This window comes from Cloeon dipterum, chromosome 4 (genome assembly GCF_949628265.1).
Source record: "Cloeon dipterum chromosome 4, ieCloDipt1.1, whole genome shotgun sequence".
NCBI classification, from domain to species: domain Eukaryota; kingdom Metazoa; phylum Arthropoda; class Insecta; order Ephemeroptera; family Baetidae; genus Cloeon; species Cloeon dipterum.
The window spans coordinates 7,415,218-7,435,999 of NC_088789.1; the positions used below are offsets into that span (position 1 = coordinate 7,415,218).

The 20,782-nt window shown below is 42.2% G+C and overlaps 5 protein-coding genes across 11 annotated transcripts; 4 read left to right on the forward strand and 1 right to left on the reverse strand.

The window, feature by feature from the left end:
• Positions 1-184: 184 nt before the first annotated feature.
• Positions 185-920, forward strand: LOC135943197 (zinc finger protein 593 homolog). The gene is made up of 3 exons (XM_065489648.1): positions 185-387; positions 459-559; positions 707-920. Exons 1-3 carry the CDS (start codon positions 298-300, stop codon positions 918-920), a joined length of 405 nt encoding a protein of 134 aa, XP_065345720.1. The 5' UTR covers positions 185-297.
• Positions 917-2,223, forward strand: Slimp (Seryl-tRNA synthetase-like insect mitochondrial protein). The gene has a single exon (XM_065489647.1). The coding sequence runs from the start codon at positions 917-919 to the stop codon at positions 2,186-2,188; it is 1,272 nt and encodes a 423-aa protein (XP_065345719.1). The 3' UTR covers positions 2,189-2,223.
• Positions 2,224-4,115: 1,892 nt separating this feature from the next.
• Positions 4,116-14,929, forward strand: Bap170 (Brahma associated protein 170kD). 7 transcript variants are annotated; one of them, XM_065491702.1, is made up of 18 exons: positions 4,116-4,745; positions 4,860-4,953; positions 5,447-5,693; positions 5,753-5,971; positions 6,189-7,104; positions 7,692-8,112; positions 8,176-8,377; positions 8,447-8,720; positions 9,057-9,372; positions 9,941-10,249; positions 10,596-11,588; positions 11,704-12,341; positions 12,403-12,562; positions 12,833-12,997; positions 13,121-13,261; positions 13,408-13,446; positions 13,955-14,046; positions 14,105-14,929. In XM_065491702.1, the coding sequence occupies exons 1-18, from the start codon at positions 4,654-4,656 to the stop codon at positions 14,217-14,219; spliced, it is 5,433 nt and encodes a 1,810-aa protein (XP_065347774.1). In that variant the 5' UTR covers positions 4,116-4,653; the 3' UTR covers positions 14,220-14,929. The 7 variants fall into 7 exon arrangements, with proteins under 7 accessions (XP_065347774.1, XP_065347777.1, XP_065347776.1 ...); XM_065491705.1 differs by having other exon boundaries at positions 9,941-10,144; XM_065491707.1 differs by having other exon boundaries at positions 4,118-4,745; positions 9,057-9,144.
• Oseg5 (intraflagellar transport protein Oseg5) lies at positions 14,729-17,743 on the reverse strand. Its single transcript, XM_065491710.1, has 12 exons — positions 17,526-17,743; positions 17,273-17,436; positions 17,089-17,199; positions 16,839-17,020; positions 16,692-16,784; positions 16,489-16,626; positions 16,312-16,436; positions 16,007-16,252; positions 15,789-15,952; positions 15,535-15,732; positions 15,319-15,466; positions 14,729-15,269 (listed from the first exon to the last, which is right to left on the reverse strand). The coding sequence occupies exons 1-12, from the start codon at positions 17,636-17,638 to the stop codon at positions 14,960-14,962; spliced, it is 1,992 nt and encodes a 663-aa protein (XP_065347782.1). The 5' UTR covers positions 17,639-17,743; the 3' UTR covers positions 14,729-14,959.
• A 127-nt stretch (positions 17,744-17,870) lies between these two features.
• LOC135944627 (trichoplein keratin filament-binding protein-like) lies at positions 17,871-20,509 on the forward strand. Its single transcript, XM_065491711.1, has 6 exons — positions 17,871-18,012; positions 18,551-18,708; positions 18,767-18,974; positions 19,467-19,645; positions 19,707-20,075; positions 20,127-20,509. Exons 1-6 carry the CDS (start codon positions 18,010-18,012, stop codon positions 20,386-20,388), a joined length of 1,179 nt encoding a protein of 392 aa, XP_065347783.1. The 5' UTR covers positions 17,871-18,009; the 3' UTR covers positions 20,389-20,509.
• The last annotated feature ends 273 nt before the right edge of the window (positions 20,510-20,782 follow it).

A 20,782-nucleotide genomic window follows, 5' to 3' on the forward strand; every position in this document is an offset into this window, starting at 1 on the left:
TTTGTCAAGTTTTTACCGTTTCGCATAGTATTTTTAATGCATTTGAAAAAGTAATCATAATATTTCTAACTTGCATGATGATAGTAATCGTAATTTCCCAAAATATAATTTTGGTTAGTTGTTGATACATTCAAAACCGTGTAATGTTGGCAGCCGTGAAAAAAAAAACAAAAATTCCGTCGACCACGCCCTTCAGTGAGCCACACACACACGTGCGAAATAAGCTTTTCGAATTAAATTTGGATTTCAAAAGCCAATGCTTCAAAATAAATTGAAGCTTTTTCTTTGGAAACCGATATGACGTACAAGAGAAGGAAGTACCACAACGGAGATACTCACTTGAAAAAGGGATGGCGCACTAAGAGACGCACTAAAGATTTGGATGAGGTACATACATAATAACAAAAGTCACGATTCAGGCAAGAAAATGATGTAACATTTTCAAATGAATTCTTCAGATCGACGCAGACTTGAAACCTGAAGTAGCAGAAAAACTCCTGAACCAGGAAATTGACCTTGACAAACCAGGAGAAGCTCAACATTATTGCTTGCATTGCGCGTAAGTTTAAATTTTGTTGCTCATCGCAGGTTTATGGCACTAATGATAAGTTCAGATTGTGGCTTTTTCTATTGAGCTGTTAGTTTAGTTTTTTTAGAACTTAAAAAATAAAGCCATCGTATTAATTTAAAATGGTTTAACTTTCAGGAGATACTTCATCAACGATCAGGCTCTGCAGGAACATTTCCGTACTAAAGTGCATAAGCGAAGACTGAAAGCCTTGGAACTAGAGCCATACAGCATTGAAGATTCAGAGAAAGCAGCAGGACTTGGCAATTTCCAGTTGCCGAAGAAAAGGAAAATTGCGACCCAAGGAACAGAGGCTGATGATGAATCAATAGCTTCTGCAGACCCACAATGAAGATTTTACAGCAGCACGCTGTACGGTTCTTGGCAACTGCCAGGAAATTTCACCTCTCTGCTTCAAATAAATGCTCGGCCCTGTATGTGACTTCAGTGAGAGCCCAAGAAACATATGGCGTTCTCCAACCAAATCTAGACGCAGAAAGTAAATTCAGGAATTTGGAAGAGTTAAAAAATGTTATCGCTGTCCGTGGGATGGAAAATGTGAACGTTGAGAAGTTAAAAGAGTCGTGGGACTTCCTGGAGAGTGTGAAAGCCATAAAGAGGAATATTGAGCTAAAAAGGGAGGCCACAACGAAAGAGCTTAAGGAACTGTTTAAAGATGAAAAGAAAAATGAAAAAGAAATAAAACCACTCAAGGCGGTTAGTGTGATGCTGAGAGATAATCTGAAGAGCATGACTCAGGAAATTGCAGCCTTGGAAGACAATGTCATCCTTAAACTTCTGCAGTTGCCAAACGACCTCCACCCCAAAACCCCACCAGAGAAAAACAAAATCTTCTACGAGGTTGATAATTCAACCTCCATGCAACCCCATAAAGATCTTATTCGTTTTCAGAAGAATGCCGTTGAGGACGTGACTTCTGCCAAAGCTCATTTGGAACTGTCTTTAAGCCAAATTTGCTACAAAACCATGGGCGGATATGTGAAAAGCGCAAACTCTGATTTTGTCAAGAGCGTCATTGCCGAAGGCTGTGGACTGGCTCATCGAGACGCGAGTTCGGTGCTCATTCTGCTGTCTGATGAAGACACATCACCAGACGCGAGTGTGCATCTTGTCGGTGGTGCGTCTCGCGCTTCTTTCTGTGCTTTGTTCGCAAAAACTTTGAATGCCTACGAAACTCTTCCAATTAAATTGGTAACTGTTGGCCGACAGTATTACCCTGACCGAGAGTTGGCAAGCCCAGTGCAGACAACCGCAGCCGAAGTTTTCGCTGTGTTAGAAAATTGTAGAGAGAAAGAATATGACGTTTATATGGACATGCTAGAAGATGTCAAGTGTCTGTACAATTCGTTGTCTGTTCCTTACAGATTGGTTAGCTTGAGTGGGAGAGAATTGAAAAACTGGGAGTCTCTTTCCACTGCCATCGAAATTTTCTCTGTTCGCAAAAATGAGTTTGTTCAAGTGGGATTCCTATCTTTGTGTGGCCCGTATATCAGCAGACGCTTGTTAATGAAGTACAAGCAGAAGAAATCCAGCGATTTTCTCAACGTGATCACTGGCACTGTAATGGACTTCAATAAAGTGGAATCTTGCTTGCTGTAGTTGTCAGATGGGTAAATAAATTAACTCGAGAAGAAGTGAATTTTGATTAGTCAGTCCTACCCTTGAACCGATGGTTAAAATCCATTCGATAAGCGATTTAAGTTTATATTTGTCTCTTGAGGATATCAATGAATCATTTTGCTGAAATATTAGTCGAAATTTCTAGCCCTGCAAAATTGAACAAATTCGTACAGTAAACAAAATGGTTAAGATTTTGATGTTAGGTAAGTTTTAAAGACCCTGTGGTAATTCATTTTAATTATTTGTCTAAAAATAATTTTATTATGCGTCAAAAACTAGATATTTTTTACAGCATAGAGCTAACCACAGTAATAATAGTAATTAAATTAATGGAAATGGACTTTAAGATAATTTGTTCAAACAAACTTGCAGTGTATATTTAATAAATTTGTTCAGCCTATTTGAATTAAATTAGTATTTAGTATTAGGCTGACCGCAGGAGGCAAGATAGAGTGCACAAGTGTGTAGTTTAGTGAACGTGTTGCTAACCATTCATTATAGGCCTGTTGGTTGGCGCGCCCAGAGGTGTTGCTCAATATGCAACCAGGCGCTCACATAGATTATTTATGCGCTATGATTTAATGCAACAGAATTTAGGTTTCCGTCGAGCGAGATGATTTATTTGTTTTGCTAATATGGCGTTAGGTAAGAGAGTTGCAATATTGTGTAGAAGTAAATCACGCGCATATGTTGACGTCTAAATAAAAATCACCCCTTCTCACAGTCCTGCACTGCGCGCTTTCAACCCTTCTTGCTACAGGGGTGAGGACGGACATCCCACGTGCAAGCAGCCAACGCACAAAAGCATCCCAGCTCAGTGCCGTCAATATCATTTCCTGACAAATTGGTGGATTTTGTCTTTCATCCAAGAAATTTTCCAAATTTTCAATCAATTATCTTTCTGGCCTAAAAAAGAAAACTCGTTTTTCAAACTGCTATAAATTTTATTATGATACTATCATCAATTAAAAAGGGAAAATTAATTAACTTTAATCCCTTCAATCCTTAATTAAATAATTGTGCTGTACCTTTTTCCAACATTAGGTCAAATTTCAATTTCATTTGAAAAATGCAACCAGTGTCACCTTTAACTATTCAGCTTTTTCATTAAGTTTGCTGATTTAATTAAATTAATTAATTAATAATCTCTGCTGCAAACACGACAACCCAAAATTTGTTTCTATTTTATATAACGGGAAACGGGATAAACTTTTAAGTGTATATTATATCATATAAATTTACCCCTAATTCAAGTTTATTATATTTACACTAATTATATGTTAAAAAATTTATGGATTTACAGCAGTAAGGAGAGTAACTTATTATTTAATTCTATTTTATAAGCAAACTTCTATTTTACAGTACTGCACTGCATTAAAGGTCAATTTTTCATTATTTGTGCTAAAATTAAAGAATAGTAAAACGATATTTAATGGTTCAGAAAAGAAATAAATCTATGATTCTCGCAGTATTGCAAATTGCACACAATTGAAGAGCGCATCAAACAAAAGTTGCTGTAAGCAGCGGCAGACAGCAAGTCTGCGAGCAAGCAATTGACTCTTGTTCGCCGGCTCCGCGAGTCTGCGATTTTGCCGCGATCGGTGCCGGCCGGCCGCGAATTCTCTCCCTCTCGCCGGCCGGCGGCTCACAACATAGACGTGAGCGAGAAGATGACATTCCGCAACGCAAAAGAACGACCCGCCGCAGCCGCGTGCGTGGAGCCGCTCGCTCGCATGTTGAAAGCCAGCCGTTCATTCAAAAAATGAAATATTGCGCGCGGACGTGACTGATGCCCCACCACAAGACCCGCCCCCTGCGCAGGATCGAAAATTCTGCCAAATTCGGCAAAAATCATTGTCGACTGACACACGTTCGACTCTTGTTTATTTCAAAAAATCGCCTTGCACGAGACAGGGCAGACTTGATAACGCGGCAGCCGGCGGCGCACACCCGGACCCGGGTGCACCTGTCCGCGCGCGAACTCGAGTATATCCGCCATCTTGACGTAATATCATAAAGTGAGATCGCACGAACGACCCAGCGTGTCGAGTGGCAAAATTCGGGCCGAACACGGCTGATTTGGCGAAAATAAGTCTCGCGCGAATCTGGCAGGCACGGCGGCCAGTGCGGCGGGCGGCAAGTGTGTCTGCACGTTTGGCGATGAGCGCGCGCGGAGAGCGGGCGGGCAGGCTGGTCGACGGCACAGGGCACAGGGGTGAGGATAAAGCCAAGCCTGCGGGTGCCTTAGTCTGTGTCGCTGGCTGCTAGCTCGGGCCACTCGCGCTGCTAACCTCGCTCGCTCGCTGAGGGGCTTAACGTGTGCCGTTTCCACCTAGATACTGCCCCAACGACGTGTTGTGAGCGCTCCGACGGGCAACGCTCGGCCGCCAAGGGCCAAGATGTGTGATTAACCCTCTGAGAGCACGCAGGATTTTGTCCGCGGAATGGCCAAAATTCTGAATAAGGACCCAGTCACATACCAAAAGGAACGTGACGCTTTTCTCAGAGAACTGCACCACTTCCACGATGGACGAGGGTGAGTGCCCGCCGACTGCGTTTCGGCCGCCGGCCGGTCGGCCACCCGTTGCGGCCGCGGGCCGCGCGACTCACCAGCTCGCGCGCCCGCTCATCCTTTTGTTTTTGTTCGCAGGACTCCGTTCAGACAGATTCCCCGATTACACGGCCATGAAGTCGATTTGTATTTGCTGTACGTGCTTGTGACCGCACACGGAGGATGGGAGAAGGTATGTTTTTGTTTGCGTTCCGCCGCCACTGTGTCTTAGACTGTCCGACGCGCGCTCGCTCGCCCGCTCGGACACGCTTGGGGCCTGCGGGCCCCGCAGTCCCCGATCAGACGGAAGTTAGGTGCTAGACACGCGGCCCCCATTTTTTGTGAATCTGCGTCGCGCCGATTAATTATTGCTCCCTTGTAAATGGTTTTGGCGTTTCGCTTAAATTTGCCGCATTCCGTCGACCGTATTTCGCTGGTTTGTCATGACCAAGCAGCAGAAGATGCAGCCTCCATCGCTATTTTTATTAGAATGGCCCGAGGCGGCATTTTTTACGCTATGCCAATGTTATGGCAATTTAACCAATAACAGCATTTGGCGGTATTTTTATTCTTTTCGATTTTTTCTGCTATTTACTTAATTGGAAGTTGACCTTGAAATAATCTTAACTAAAATATCAATTAACTTGGCTCAAGCCTTAATTAAAACAATTATTTTTAATTCAAAGGTAAATCAAAGAGCAGAATGGGACACGCTCCTGGAGCAGTTCTCGCTGTCCTCCTTGTGCGTCAACGGAGGGGTGGCGCTGAAGCAAATATACATCAGGTATTTGGAGCGTTACGAGAGGGTCCACTTCATGGGCGAAGTTGCCGACCAGGATGAGGACCCTGAAGATGCTCACAATCGGCGCTGGTCAGTCCGCGCGATTCACAATGTTCCTCTCACCTACAACCACCACCACCATAACATCTCAGGTTACTCATTATCTGCTACCGCTTAAGTCTGTGTTTTCACTTTGAAATTTTTCTTTCAGAATCTATGCGAAGCAATGCAGGTCTGTCGACAAACCTTTTCAAGCCAACAGAATATGATCGGCTGGCTCTGTCCCTCCTGTCACCGCTTCCTAATGAACAGGACTATGCAATTAATGTGTGCACCCTGTTGTCAAACGAGGGTAAACACACGCTCAAGCTGGACAGGTGTCCTCGTCTCATTGATCTTCTATTGGCACATGCTGGTGTATTCGCAGAATGTAAGTTTTCCTCTCTTGCTTATACATTTTCTCACTATTTCAAAGGCATCCTTTTTATTTGGTTGAAGACTAATATTATTTTTATTTTAAAAATAAAATAAGAGTTTTTATTTTAGTAAGCAATACAATTTTTTAGATAAACATTTTTTTTGCTCTTTTTATCCCTGAGGAATATTAATTCATGTAAGCTCATACTCCCAATTTAATTTGTTTATAGCATCGTTAAGAAACGCGTTTATGGACATGTTTCGAAAAGCTAAGTGCCAGTCAACAATGCGTTTCTGGTCGGACGTAGTCGAAGAGAAAGACTTTCTTGAATTGACTGAACCTCCTCCCGTGAAAGAATTTAGCAGCAACTATTGCCTTCCACCTACTCCTTCGTCCTTGCCGGACAACTTGTTGGACAGTGAATGTGTGCTCGAGGAATCCGACCTGAACAAATGCGCTGAGGAGCTGCGGGACAGAGCCTCGCCACCATCCACAAAACCTCCAAGTGTAGTGCCTGAAAACGAAACTGCTGACGATTGCACGATGGTTGACTTGAGTGAAGGTCAGAGTGCAGAAGTGCCCTCCAATGACGTCCAGCAAGACCCAGTGACTGACCCTTCTGAAGCTGCCTGCGAAACGGACAGTTCTGTGCAGAAAATGCAAGTGGACAATGAAAAGACTAATGATGGGCCAAGCCAGACGCCTCAGGTTGAGGGTGGTGAAGGTGCGCCAGATGGCGAAAGCGCGCCAGCTGCCAACCCTAAGGGCGGCGCTGACCCAATCAAACCTGAGGAGGTGGACGCTCAGCCCCCTGAGGGCGAAGTGCCCTCCAAACCAGAGGTTGAAGTGGAAGTGAAAGTGGAAAAACCGAAAATTCGAATGGTTGAAGTACCTGAGGATGAAATTCCTCAGCTGCCCAAACCAGAAGGAGAAAGTTTATTTTGGTGCGATCCAGTCGATTACTCCAAATTGGGACCTTTGGTGGATTTTGGACAGAGTGAAAAGGACTTTTTATGCCTGGGCAGAGGGCTGGGCGTGAACGAGGTTTTGGGTCAACGGGTGCTACAAATTGCTACTATTTTGAGGAATCTCAGCTTTGAAGAGGAAAACATTCCTGTCTTATCGAAGAATGCGTCGTTTTTGAGGTACGTTTTATCGCTTCACTTTCATTTTTAATATTATCTGAATTCGCCTAATGATTAATAGAAATTTAAGAATATTACATGTAAGTTTCTATTGATCGTGGCAGTCTATCAATGGTAAATTTAGAGAGTGGAATGAGAACTTCAGTGCACTGGAAAAAAAATTGAGCTAATGGCCCTCCTATATAATACCCATCGACAGGGGGGGGCAGTTAAGGGGCGGGGGCCAAGGGGGGTTGGGGCCTAAGAGGTTTTTTGCCGCCGCCCCACAGGGGCCCGGAAAGCCCCTTCGAAGCAAACGGTCTCCCTATGCTCTTGTGTAAAAAAAATCGCCAAAACGGGGCGGATCGGGGCGAAACCCGGGTGGCCGACGGAGGTTCGCCCAAGAACGCGTTTGCAGGTGTGCAAGCCCGGATTCCTCCCATAGGCGAATTTAAAAATAGTAATAATAATTTTTTCCTATAATATTTAACTGACTCTGCGATATTTTCTATTTTTTTATGTGAGGAGGTATAGGATATAATTAACCTTCTGACCCGCAGTTAACTTTGTGTTGAATCTTAAAACAATTTTGATTTCAATTGTTTCAGGTTTGCCCTCATCTGCACACAGTCCAAGTGGAATAGACTGTCACAAATGGGGCTTGATATGTTGAGTCAGGTGGCCTGCGAAATGGTTTTGGAAGACCCTCAAACCGACACCTTGGCAGCAATGCTCTTGTCTACCGTCACAAAGGGGCTCTCGTCGCCAGACCGCTTCATGATTATTTCTTGTCTTGAGATAATCAACAAGCTTAGTCAGAACGAGGTCAATGAAGAACTCATGCTCAAGTTGGTAGAGCAGAAGGTCTACGACCAAGTGTGCACCTTCCTCACACTCCACGACATCATGTTGCTGATTTACACCTTGGAGTGCCTCTACTCACTCTCCTCGCTTGGGGAAAAAGCCTGCAACAGTATCTGCAGGGTCCATGGTGCTATCGACACTCTAGTTTCCCTTATCACAGTAGAGGTGAGTTTTTATTGATAAAAATGCATAACAAAGCCTTAATTATTGTTCTTTATTTTTTTCCAGGCTCAGAGCTATGGGCCTCGAGCATGCATTTTGATGCGAGTTGTTGAGCGTGTGCCTGAGCAAGGAGGAGTTGTGCACGCCACCAACAACGTTGTCATGAATGCTCCCATGCAATCACCTCAGCTGACTCAGCTCACTACCATGAATGTCACTCCCGCCGCACAAACAACTGTTGTCACCAGACAAGTGTTAACACCTCAGAGTGAGTTCCCACCCAGCTGTGTGCAAACTCGCATGAAATTGCTAACTGTTGCCTTGTTGCTCATTTCAGGGCCCATCCAAGCCATGCCTCAGCCAACCCCAGGTACCACTACAATTGTGATCCAAGCGCCACAAGCACAAATAGTGCAGCAGCAGCAACAACAACAGCAACAGCAGCAAATTCAGGAAAATGAGCAATACGGCATGGCGTGGCTTAGGGCCAACTATGAACATTCGTCAGGTGCTGCTGTGGACCAAAATGAAATGTACCAGCAGTATGTGGCTGCTTGCTCTAAAATCGGTCGAAGAGGTCTACCATCCTTTCAGTTTTCGCGGCTAGTAAGGTAAGCATTTTGAAAAAAGTACAAAACTTTTTTCCACAGTTCTAATAAATTAAAAAATTATCCCTGTTCCTATTTTTTTAAGTGGTTTTTAACTAGTTCATATTTTTTCTGAACCGGAGTTCTTAGAGCTTTTATCAACTTCTTAATTCTTGTTTTAGCGTTGTTTGCATTTTGTTATTGGAACTATCGTGATCAAAATTGAGCCCACCTAGAAATTTGCCATATTAGGTCGTCTTTATTATGTTTACACCAGAAACGTTGCTCTCTCCTTCTCTCCCTTCTTTGACCCATCTAATTCAGTATATTGAGGGAAGACATCTCTAAATAATGTTTCAGGACCGTCTTTGGAGGCTCTGTCGGACCAAACCCGAAGCCGTTGACGGCACCTGGTGGCACCCAGGAGTTCCAATACGTCGGAATAAAGGTGCGAGCTAGTGGTGTGCCCCCTATAGCTTCTGGTCATGCTGTGACCAGCACCCAACTGCAGCCCACCCCATCCCCCGCCCCTGCCACTGTAGCTGAAAATGCCCCCATAACACCAGTTGCCTCCGCGGGGGCTGGCGACTCTGCGCTAATCGCGCCGTCGCCAATTCTTAAAGCCCAGCTTAGTGCGCCGTCCAAACCTGGTGTTAAGGTGGACAGCAAGAGTCAGGTGCGTGTCCTTAGGTGTAAAGTCATTGCCGCGCTCACTTGTCACTCTTTCATCCCCATCTCAATCTCACCACTGTTGTTTTGTGCTGCATTCTCGGAGGCACTCTGTTGTCTCGTAAAATTGGCTTGATAATATTTAGTCAGAATGAAGTCGTTTATTTTACGAGCAAAGTGCCAATGGGCATGCAGTTTTGTATTCGAAAATAGCTTGAACGTATTTGCTACCCGAGGCATTTTATGGCTTGATGCTCACACATACAAAACTGCCATTGAGCATCTAGCCATAGAGTCTTCAGTATTGGAATTAGTTACAGGAATGGGAAATGCAATAACACCCAATCGAGGACAAAATTAAAGTCCAATAATTTTTCAAAATCATGTTTTTCTGCGTGTGTTTAGATCTTGTCTGTTGAGTCAATTTTTGATCTCTTTTGCATATTTTTACATGATGATTTTAATTGATCTTTGAATGTAAGTTCCGATTGCATTTCTGATTCTCACGTCATCTGTATTTATGACATCAGTGTGGTTGTATCTATGTCGTTAATTTGCTGATATGTTGTGTGAAGGTGATGGCACACCCTCACTTGACGCAGGCTTTGTTGGGTAATGCACAACATCCAGCACAGAGACCTACATCAGGTTCCCCTTCACCAGCCAATACCTCCCAAGGAGCCCAATCAACATGCTCTAGTTCCCAACCCACACCCTCGTCCTCCTCTTCCTCCTCGACCCCAAACACCTCCCTAATCAAGAGCCTTCTGGCCTCAAAGGTAAACACTGCCCCGTGTATTACATCAACCTCAGTAGTTGAGAGCATGAGCATGTTGAACGTCGTGACTACCTCATCAGCTACTAATACCACAGACGCTCAACAGGTAAAAATGACACAGAAGTGCCCACGCTCGCCTCTGCACCTCCCTCTCCACATCATCACATTATCTTTAGTTTTTTGGTCCTGGTACAGGCGGTAAAGTGGCTTCGTGGCTGGTTGTGCTTGCTTGCTAGTTCTCATAATGATTTGTGCCGTGTGCCGTTCTAACTTCTAACCATCCAATTTTCCATAAACTGATAACAAATAACAATGAATTGAATCTTCCCGACTCCCGCCCTGTTACCAACCCATTTGATTTGATTTAGGCTCCTAACCAAGCAACTGAAATGCAACACTCACAACCAAATTGAATTTCAAGCTCATGTTTCAACTTTGATATGGAATTGCAGGTAGCTCAAAGGCAACAAAGGTTGATGCAGCAGCAGCTCCAAACGGGGCAGCAGGTGCACATAATGAGCACACCTACGCCACCGCCACCCTTGCAGCCCATCAGCACTGGGATGACATCCATGAAATCGGCCACTAAGACTGTAGAATCCGCTGAGCAGCAGCCTGTTGTCGCCAAAGTCAACGGCACCAGAAGCCTCTTGTCACCTGAAATACAAACAGATAACAGCATGGACACAACAGACAACAGCGCCAAAGGCAACGCCCTTCTACCACCTCCTCCGCCTCAAAAATCAACCAAGATTGATGAGGATTCAAACTCCGCAGCATCCACGGCTAATTCCATCATGTCAAGTGGAGGTGGTGTTTCCACTGACGGAGATGGGGACAACAGTCTCACCAGCTTTGAAGGCATTCTACTAAACGGCATGCCTCACAACTTGGACATCGATAATGAGTCCATCGAAGAGGTGAAAACGACCAATGGCAGCACGGAAAAGCCCAAAGCTAAAGGCATGCTGGCCGACCTGCTGGAAAAGAAGGTTGCCTTGAAGGAGCCCGTGATTAATGGTGTTATGAGCAAGGAGATTAGGATAAGTGAGAAGGGCCTTGAGGTGGTGGAAAGCAAAGTGGACGTTTCAGGAGACGGCAACCAAACTGCAGAGCAGACAAAGCAGGGCCTGAAACGACCAGCGCCTGCACCAACCCCACCTCAGGAGGCGAAGAAAATTTGCCTGAATGGTGAAGTCAAGGCTGAAGCAGTGACTGAATCCAAATCGGAACCAGATAATTCGTCCGAGAGTGCAAGCTCTGTTGAAACTGCGACAGCTACTACCGCAGCCACTACCACTCAGACGCCTGTAATTGTTTCGGCTGGGTCAAGACAAATCATTGTAACGCCCGGAAATATTCAGCAAGGTCAGGTTGTCATCTCCCAGGCATCTGGAACACCTGTCAAAGCACAAGTTCTGGTTCAGCAGGCGGGTCAGCGCCAGGTAATTTGATTATTTATAATTCTATACTGTGTTTTTTATTTGCACTTACTACACATAATACATGTTTTTTCTATATTGGTAATCGTAGCTTGAAATGTTTAAATGTCTATTCCAGGTGATTGTTCAAAACCAGCAGCCAATGCTGATCAACTCGACCGCAGGCGGCGGTCAGCAACTGCTGCTCACCCAGAACAACGGTCAAACCTTTGTTGTTGGTGCTCCTCAGGGTCTGACTCAAGGCCAGACCTTTTTGCTGGCACCACCGTCGCAGCAGCAGGGCTCAAATCAAAAGACCATCATCATATTGCATCAGCAGGGCCAAAAGATGGGCACCCCGGGCCAACCAATGATGGTGCAGCTCCCCCGAAGTGCAATTCAGGGCGGCGCCTCTGGCCTGCAGAGTCTGATGCTGACCCAAGGTGCGGGCGGCCAGATGACTGTATCCCTTCCTGGCTGCAGTCCCATCATCGCCAGGCCGGTTGACGCCTCCAACAGCGGCGCCCAGCAGCTGCTCAAGGTGGTGGCACCCACGCAGGTCCAAAGGCCGCCTGCATCAGTGGCTTCCACCCTCTCTGCAGCAGTTGCTACAAGCACAGCGAGTCCACCTGTGAATTCCACAAGTCCAGGCCCTAGCGCCACGACCACAACCACTGCTGGTGCGCCAACGTCAACCACCTCAACAACGACACCTGCCCAGCCAGTCCCGACGGTTCCAGTTTCACCTTATGTTTGCGAGTGGAGGGGTTGTATGAGGTTTGTGTAGACAAATTCATTCTTCTGCTGCTTTAATATTTATTTCAACTGCTTTTTTCAGGATATTCAAGTCTGCTAATGAGGTGTACATGCATGCCTGCCAGAGCCACTGTCCGACTGGCCCTGAGGATGTGCAGTGCTTATGGGAACGGTGCGACAATCTCAAACGAAAGAGGTTTTCCCTGATGACTCATCTTTATGACAGACATTGCAATAATGAGGTAATTTTGATTGTGATTTTTTTCGTGTTAACTTTACAAGCAATCCATTCTAGCAATACATCATTATCAATACTTTATTATAACCTAATGATTTGCACAAGTAACCTGCTAATGTTCTCATTGATTAAATAACCTACCAGGGTTCATATCATCGCGTGATTTGAGTACCTTACTTAACTTCATTGAATTTATACTGCTATGCTTGATTTCATGTTGCCACCATATTTATTGTATCAATCAAGTTACAAGACTCCTTCTGATAAATTTCAGACGATGAAGGCGGTGGCTGCGAGGAGAAAGCAGATGGCTATGAGTGGCAAGACAGAAATTCCTGCTCCAGCCCAACCCCCTCCTCACCCTGGCTACGCTCCAAATGCTGCTCTTCACGCGATCAAGCGGCATGCTCTGGAGTTCGTCAATCCAAAGGAGTTGATGGTAAGTGTTGGACACTTTCTATTGGGAAATACTACAATTATTAACACCTTTGGGCAAAATGCGGAAGTCATTGGCTCGGTTAGGGTTTCTCGCTCACTAATAACACAACTACCCAACTTTTAGCAACGAACAGCTGCAGCTGGAACGACAGTTGCTTCAACTGCCACTACTTCTGTCACTTCCTCTACCACAGACGCAGCTCCTTCCATAAAGACGGGGCCTCCGGTCCCGCAAGTTACTCAAACCATTCGCCCCATTCAACAGGTGAGCCTTGCTCTGGTTCTCTGTGCTTACTGTTGATTTTCGTGTGCAAATTTCACGCAATTCTGTCAATAATATCAAAAGTCAGAGAACAAGACGCAAAGCGCGTTTTCCATGCCATGCTGATACTAACAACTGTGTTTTAACAGCCTGCTGACACTAATCCTTCAAGACGACTCTCGTTCCAAGTAAATATCCCATTCTTGATGACTTATGCTTCCAAATTCACTATTTGCCCTTCTATTCTCGCTTAAGTTTCACTCACTCCTATCTCCATTTGCACAATTTTTGCATGCCTTATTTTGTTAAAACAGGGTCGCATTTTCTAACCACCTGGTTTTTTTCACCGCTGATTTTTACCTATTTTATCAGACAGTGTTAAACCAATTTCATGTGAAATTAGTGCTAGAAATTATTAGTCTGTAGATTTATTGAATAAGGCTAATTTTTCTGGATTTAAGTATTTTTGCTATCTGTAAACACTCTTTGTCTTCATTTTGCTTAACCTCTTTGCTACAATTTTATTACCATCTGCCTCCAGCTGAATTTAAAAAAAAATCTACGATTAAAAATTTGTAGCGAAACAACTAAATTAAAGTTAAGTACACTGATATATATTATAAGTGTTTTGCCACCTTAATTTTGAACCTGTGTAAAATCCGGATTTTCTAACTGATTTATCTTCCGCATTTTCAGGATGATAACGAAGGGCCTGTTACAAAGAGTATTCGCCTAACATCATCATTAATACTAAGAAATCTAGTCATCTATTCAAACACTGGCAAGAGGTAAACAATATATTTTACCTAAGTTGCATGGAACTTAATTCTTATTTGCAATTTAAAGGCACTTACGGAGCTACGAACCTCACCTGGCAAGCATTGCACTCAGCAACGTGGAATCATCTCGGACAATTGCGCAGGTTCTGTACGACATGAACCAGGCATCCAATCAAAGCTGACCAGCCACTCTTTGTGTCAATCATTGTTAATTTATTATTGTACTTCCCCCTCCATTTATCGGTCTACATATTATGTGTCAATTGCAATAATGAACTAACATGTATTGCTCTTGGCTGCCAGGTAAAATGTAATGTTGATTTTAACAAATAATTTTTGGTTAGTGAACAAAGCAACAACAAAATTTTGAATGTGGAATTGACTTAATGTTGTATTGCATTTTAGTTTAAATGGCATCTTATAAAATAATTATGCTTTGTGCTTTAAGGTTTTTTACATTTTTCTTGTGGGGTAGGCTCACCGTTTTCATTAATTACGCTACAATCGATTGTTGATGTATGAAATACTTCTTATCATGCCAAAGACGAACTGCTGTTGTTGAGAGCATAATAAAACAATGTTGGAAATCGATCACGTAAACACTTCTGTTGCGCACAAGTTGTAAAGCAAATTGGTTTTGGCAAACTGGCTTCAACTGTGAGCCTACCATGTCAGTATTTTGCTGTTAAGCTTGCCCATGGAATGATGAAACTTTTCTTGTGATACGAAAGGTCTATTTCATGAGTGAGGAGCTCTCTTTCTCTCTCAGCTAACCAAAAGAATGTCTCGAGAATCCACACAAGCTTTTCAAATGAATGAATTATTTGCTTTGACCTATGCTGGAAATACATTTGTTATTTTTTAAGAAAATAAAATACTATAGACTCTTTTACACGCCATGTTTACTTTTTAAAGAAACAGGTCACTGAGTTTGGTTCATTATGTACTCTATTTCGTCGACCAACCCAAGGGCAATGTACGATGAAAGCGATTTTTTTGGTTGGTTCTTCATGCAGCACCGAGCAGCAAAGAAGCTATGATTGCTACCAGGCTTGTTCATTGATGCACGTCGCACAAGTTTAATTGCTTTGACCCAATCTCCTTTTTCTGTCAGGGAAAACAGTGCCGCCGGAACCAAATTTATTGGAATGCTTATAGCTGTTTTGTCGTGACGCTGTATTTCCACGATTCCATTGCTGAACTGCGTTATCACTCCACTTGTGCCGATTTCGCTGCAATTGCAGTATTAATGACAAAATTACTGGCATTAAACCATTTTACCTCAGGTCTCTTTCTATTCGTGTGTTCAACAATAACTGATTGTTGAACGACACTATTTGCGGATAAAACCAAACGCAGAGCTCACTCTCAGTTAAAGCGCTCAGGTATGGATTGCTGGAGTTCCACATCACTTGGCGAACCATGCTAGCTAAAATTGAGATTTATTCCGATGTATTATGTATTTATTCTGACGAAGCAGAGATTTTAAATGAATACCTAGCTTGTAGATTGAAGCATTAGGAATGGCTGGATTTGGAACAACGTAAAGATCGCCCTGCGAATCAACTGCCGCGAGACATCTCTCTGAATCTATCTGATTCAAAGCAACTTGTTTTATTGGCTCTTTAAACCGAATTTTTGGAACATTTTGTCCATCAATGGTCCGAGAAAAACCAAAGTCCAGAATGTGTACAACTGAGACAGTAAAAAACTTTTTAATTACTGAATCTCCAAAGAGCTCAATAGTGTACCTCGAAACTCGGTTGAATCTCGAATTGCCAAGTGGTCTGCAGTCAAGTGAATAGTGCTCTCGGTCAAGTGCACAATTTGTAAGTTAGGGACCTGAGGCACAGCAATGGCTCGTCCTTGCAAAGTGTACAACCAGAATCCAAATTCATTCACCGCCAAAAAGCATCTATTTTAATATTTAAATAATTAAATGCAAATTTGTATTAAAATAAAATGTTACTTGGATGCGACTTGAAGTAAAAAGACACCTGCCACTTTCACTTCAACCGGAGTGTTAATTGTTGTAGTGTTGTAAATCAAGCATCGATCACTTGTGGCCAGAACTACATGTCCGAAGCCAGCTTCAAGAAGGAGAATGGAGCTTTTGACTTCTAGGGTCTCCCACATATCTGACGCTTTTAAGTCTCTCACGCGCACCGCCTTGTCCCCAATCATATGAGCTTGAATTCCGTCGCGATGAATTTCTCTGAAAATTAATAATAATTTTCTCATCATGAAAATCAAATATTAGAAAAATAGATATACCTTCCAACCACATTGGCAACGATTATTTTCCCAGATCCGCAGGCTCCAATTAATCTTGAATTATCTTTGTTCCACGACAGTGAATGCGCAGTGCTGTTCGAAATTAATTCGGATGTTGAGAATCTCTACAAATTTACTGTTAATATCATGCAAAAATAGAACTACAATTATTTTTACTCCTATGGTCTGGCAAAGCCGGAGAGAGTTGTGAGAGCTGACGGCAAGAATTTGTCCATTTAGATTCCAGGAAAGACACATCACCGGCGATCCTTGGTTACCGCTTGAGTACATCAAGTGCCCGGAGGAATCCCACACCTTTTTGCATGAAAATTTGAGATAACAAAATTACGGCACAATTATCCTTTTTTTTCAAAACTTGCCTTGCATTTGCCGTCTTCGCCGCCCGTAGCTAACAACCCATTTTGAGCCGCACTCCACGAGAGGCTCAAAACCACCCCATCATGGGCTTGCCACTGCAAGTAAAATTTATTTCTTATATACTATAACATTTCCTGAATTTCTTCAACCTTGGACTGTGCCATGCCAGGGATGAGTGATTTTAAAATCACCCATGCACCTTGTACAAAGGCGATAGATTGCGAATCCGCTGACCAATCTGCGGCGGTCACAGGCAGCGGCGCGGATTCGCTAAAGCTCGCTCTCAGCATCGCCGATCGAGACCAAACTTTGACTAATCCGTCTTCAGAGCCTTCAAATTTTTAATTAAATCAAGCTAGATTAATAACACGAGTTCAAAATGCAAAAATCAATATTTACCAGTTAAAATGCTGGACATGTCTTTGCTGATTTTTGCAACCAAAATTTCTGATTTGTGAGCATCAACTGTCTTCTCAACACGACCACTTCCAGTCATCATTAGAATTTTTCCTATTATATCAAATAAAAATATCTTAACTTCGTAGTAAATTAATGCGAATATTCATTCATCTAATAAATCTACCATTTGAAGTTGTCAGGAGCAATAGCAACTCGGCCCCAGGTTTATTATTCGCTTTCGATTTTTGAAGATTGTGTAACGAAGTTGGGCACAATTCGATGGGCAGGTCAGAAACTTTGGTACTAGTTCCATTTTTAGCATCCCACCGATAAATAGATTTATCATTCCTTAAATATGTTAAATAAGATGACATTAATAGCATTCGATATTACGGTTCTTATATATGTATTACTGAAATAACCGGAAATAACATTACCCACAGCAGGTGAAAAACTCATTTTGTGAAATCCACGCAATGCAAGGAACTCCATTACTGATTCCACTGTTTTCATGAGTTTTTTGCGGCAAAACAGATACCTGAAAATGCATATTTTCAGCCTGAGGCTAGACAAAAACGTTAGTTTGGTTTTATCAGTCAGTGCCGCATTCGCTTGCACTACATACACAAGCACACTCGTTTTCCTTTCGCGCCTTTAAATCTTAGCTTTCGAATTCCACTAACTAATTGCCCGGCAGCACTGGGCAGCAATCTGCTAAAAAGAATCCACTTGCAGCTGCCGCACAAACAGCGCCAAAATACCAGATCACAACACAAGCTCAAGCTGGCATAGCACAGCATGTAAACACACGTATTATTAATATTTGAAAGAGCATTACAACAAGCAAAATCGCAGCCTCAGATGCTAATTACAGGACAATTAAGGAGATTCAAACCGGGAGAAGTTTTTTACTGATGCAAAATGGTATGTTTTGTTTTTATTTCGTTAGTTCATTCACATTGAGGAGTGTATTATGTACATAGATACGATAGAATAGATTCTGTATCATACATATTATCTACCATACAAAACATTCGTTTTAAATTTTACTTATGTATTCTGGGAAAAACGTTCGGGCTACTCTTGCAATTAGATGCAAGGAACACAATCATAATTATTGCGCTTGAAAACCAGATAAAAAATAATACCATACTACAAACTTCCGCCTGTACTGTATGTATCTGTACATGATCCAAAAATGCCAAACATATTTACACGGTTTAAAAAAGCTGACAGAGAAGAGTGATCTGTATGTTTTCATTTTACTCATGTACATAATTATAATATTTAACAATAAATATTTCTCTTTGTTGAAACAATCTCAATTACATATTGTTCGAGAAGTAGATAAATATCGTGCTGGATTTTGAATCGCTATACATATTGCACATAAAATTCCATATTAGCTAATTTACTATTCATATATCCACACAAATTAGAAATATTGCTCTCAAATTTTAAGGAATCTGGCATGAAGAGGTACAGGGGGTATGTCAAACGTACAGCTGCCTCGAATGAATTTCGAAAAGACTGTGAGCGAACCAATGAATACTTCAAATTCTGGAACCTACAGACATCTAAACAAAAGGACTGGACGTGCCCTGAGTTCTATCAATCTAGGTTTGCTATTAAATTTAACTATGAATAATGCTATTTCCTTTTTAACCTGAATTTGCAGGAAGAACAAGAAACTTGAAACTGAGCACAACATACAAAAAGCAGGAGCCCTAAACATTAGACGGCAGAAATTATCAAACATGCTCTATGAGGAAAATTTGGCTTTGAATGAGGAGTTGCAGAAGAAGTATGGGCTGAATGATTTAACTGAACAGCAGCTGAAACAGAAATTTGACGACTTAGTAGCTCAAAAGAAGAAGGCCAATAAGGTAAATTCTGTAAATTAAATTTATTTTATAGAATAGAATATTTATTAAACGCCAACGGCGTACAACTATTTCCAGCATTTATATGAGGCAGCTTTGGTTAAAGTCAAAGGTTTTAAAGGACAATCAAGAATGTGGTACATTTATTTTATGGGTAGCCTAAAAAGGGGAACTGCAAACCTATGGCGGTTTATTCAATAATTACATCAAACAAAGTAAAAAATACGCATTTGATACTTATTTGCACAGCCACAGTTATTATTATTAAATATTTTGTATCCTATCAATCATAAGAGTAACGTGGAATTTTTAGTTTTCCAAATATTGCAGAGATAAATTTACGTTAATTGTCTATTTTCCCAACAAACCATTTCTGAGGTCAAAAGTATAACAATGGTTAATGCTCCAACAGTTATTTTAAGATTCTTGATCATTGTGTGAATTTTATTTTGAATTCAAACACTGACTTTTTTCACGTCGTGAACATATTTTTAGGAAGAAGCCGAGAAAATGATTCAAGGTGAGCAAGCAGAGCCCCTGGGCGTTGGAGACAGTGCAAAAGACAGCATGAAATTGGATGAGCTGAAGAAAGTGATTGCTGAAGAAGATGCTGCAAGAAATAAAGAGATGATGCAGACAGTTATCAATTTTGACGAGGCTGCCGCCATGCTCAGGTGAAATTCTATAGTACGTAGCCATATTGTTATAATTTATAACCCAATTTCACCCAAACAGAGACAATGAAAACATGACCACTTCTTTCCTGAGCCAAGAAGCAATCCTCCTCAAGATGGAGCAAGAGTTGTTTAGCATCGAGGAAGAGAAGCTGAGAAAGCTGAAAAAGGCAGATGACAGCTCGTCTGTAAACCAGAAAAAGATGAGACACATTGTCCTTCACCTGAAACAGAGGGGAGCCCAAGTCCTTGTTGAAATTCAAGAGGAAAAGACTCTGATTGGCAAGGTGCAGAAGGCGTGCGAGCAAGCCACTCTTAGTGATGACAAAATGAAGAGAGGTTATGATGAGGTCAACAACCTGATCAAGTTACTCGACGACCAAGCCGAAAGGGAAAAGAGGGTTGCTAACTACAGTGCCAACATTTTCCAGTATGATTCATTATATTTTCGTTTACTTCATTTACTAATTACTCTTATTAGTGAAGAGGCAAATAAGGAATTGGAAGCCTGCGAGCTGAGATGGAGCAAGGAGAAGAGCGAGCGGAACAGCAAGATTTCCCAAATTTTAGCTGATCTGCAGTCCCACGCTCGCATGAAGCGAGAGACTGTGTCTTTGGAGCTGCAACGACTGGAGGCTGACCGCAAAACCTTAAATGACCTGCTGAAGAAAAGAGGTGCTACATCTGCAGATATGCCAAAAACTCATTCAACATCTGATACTGCCATGGATATTCCAAAGTAGCTCATTGCAACACTTGATACAAATAAAAGCCCCAAAGTGATGATATTTTTGCTAGGATATATTTTTTCATAATTCTTATGGTTAAGTTCAAAAGTAATAAAATGGTGAAATAAATAGTTGATCGAGTGCGGTATCATTTGATTTGCAGCCCGGAACATTAATGGTAATTTTTACCTAAAACTACTCCTATGTAGTTGGTCACGAAAGATATAAAAATAACAAAGTTCCCGGTATTCTAATTAATTAATTAGGGCAGTATACATTGTATAACATGGCACAAAATAGCATACCATTTTGTTGATTTGTTGGATAGTGATAATTATGCGTTTAAGGAGATAATTTATATATTATCAACGTTTTACTTGCTAATATATTTTAAAATCTCAATGACAAA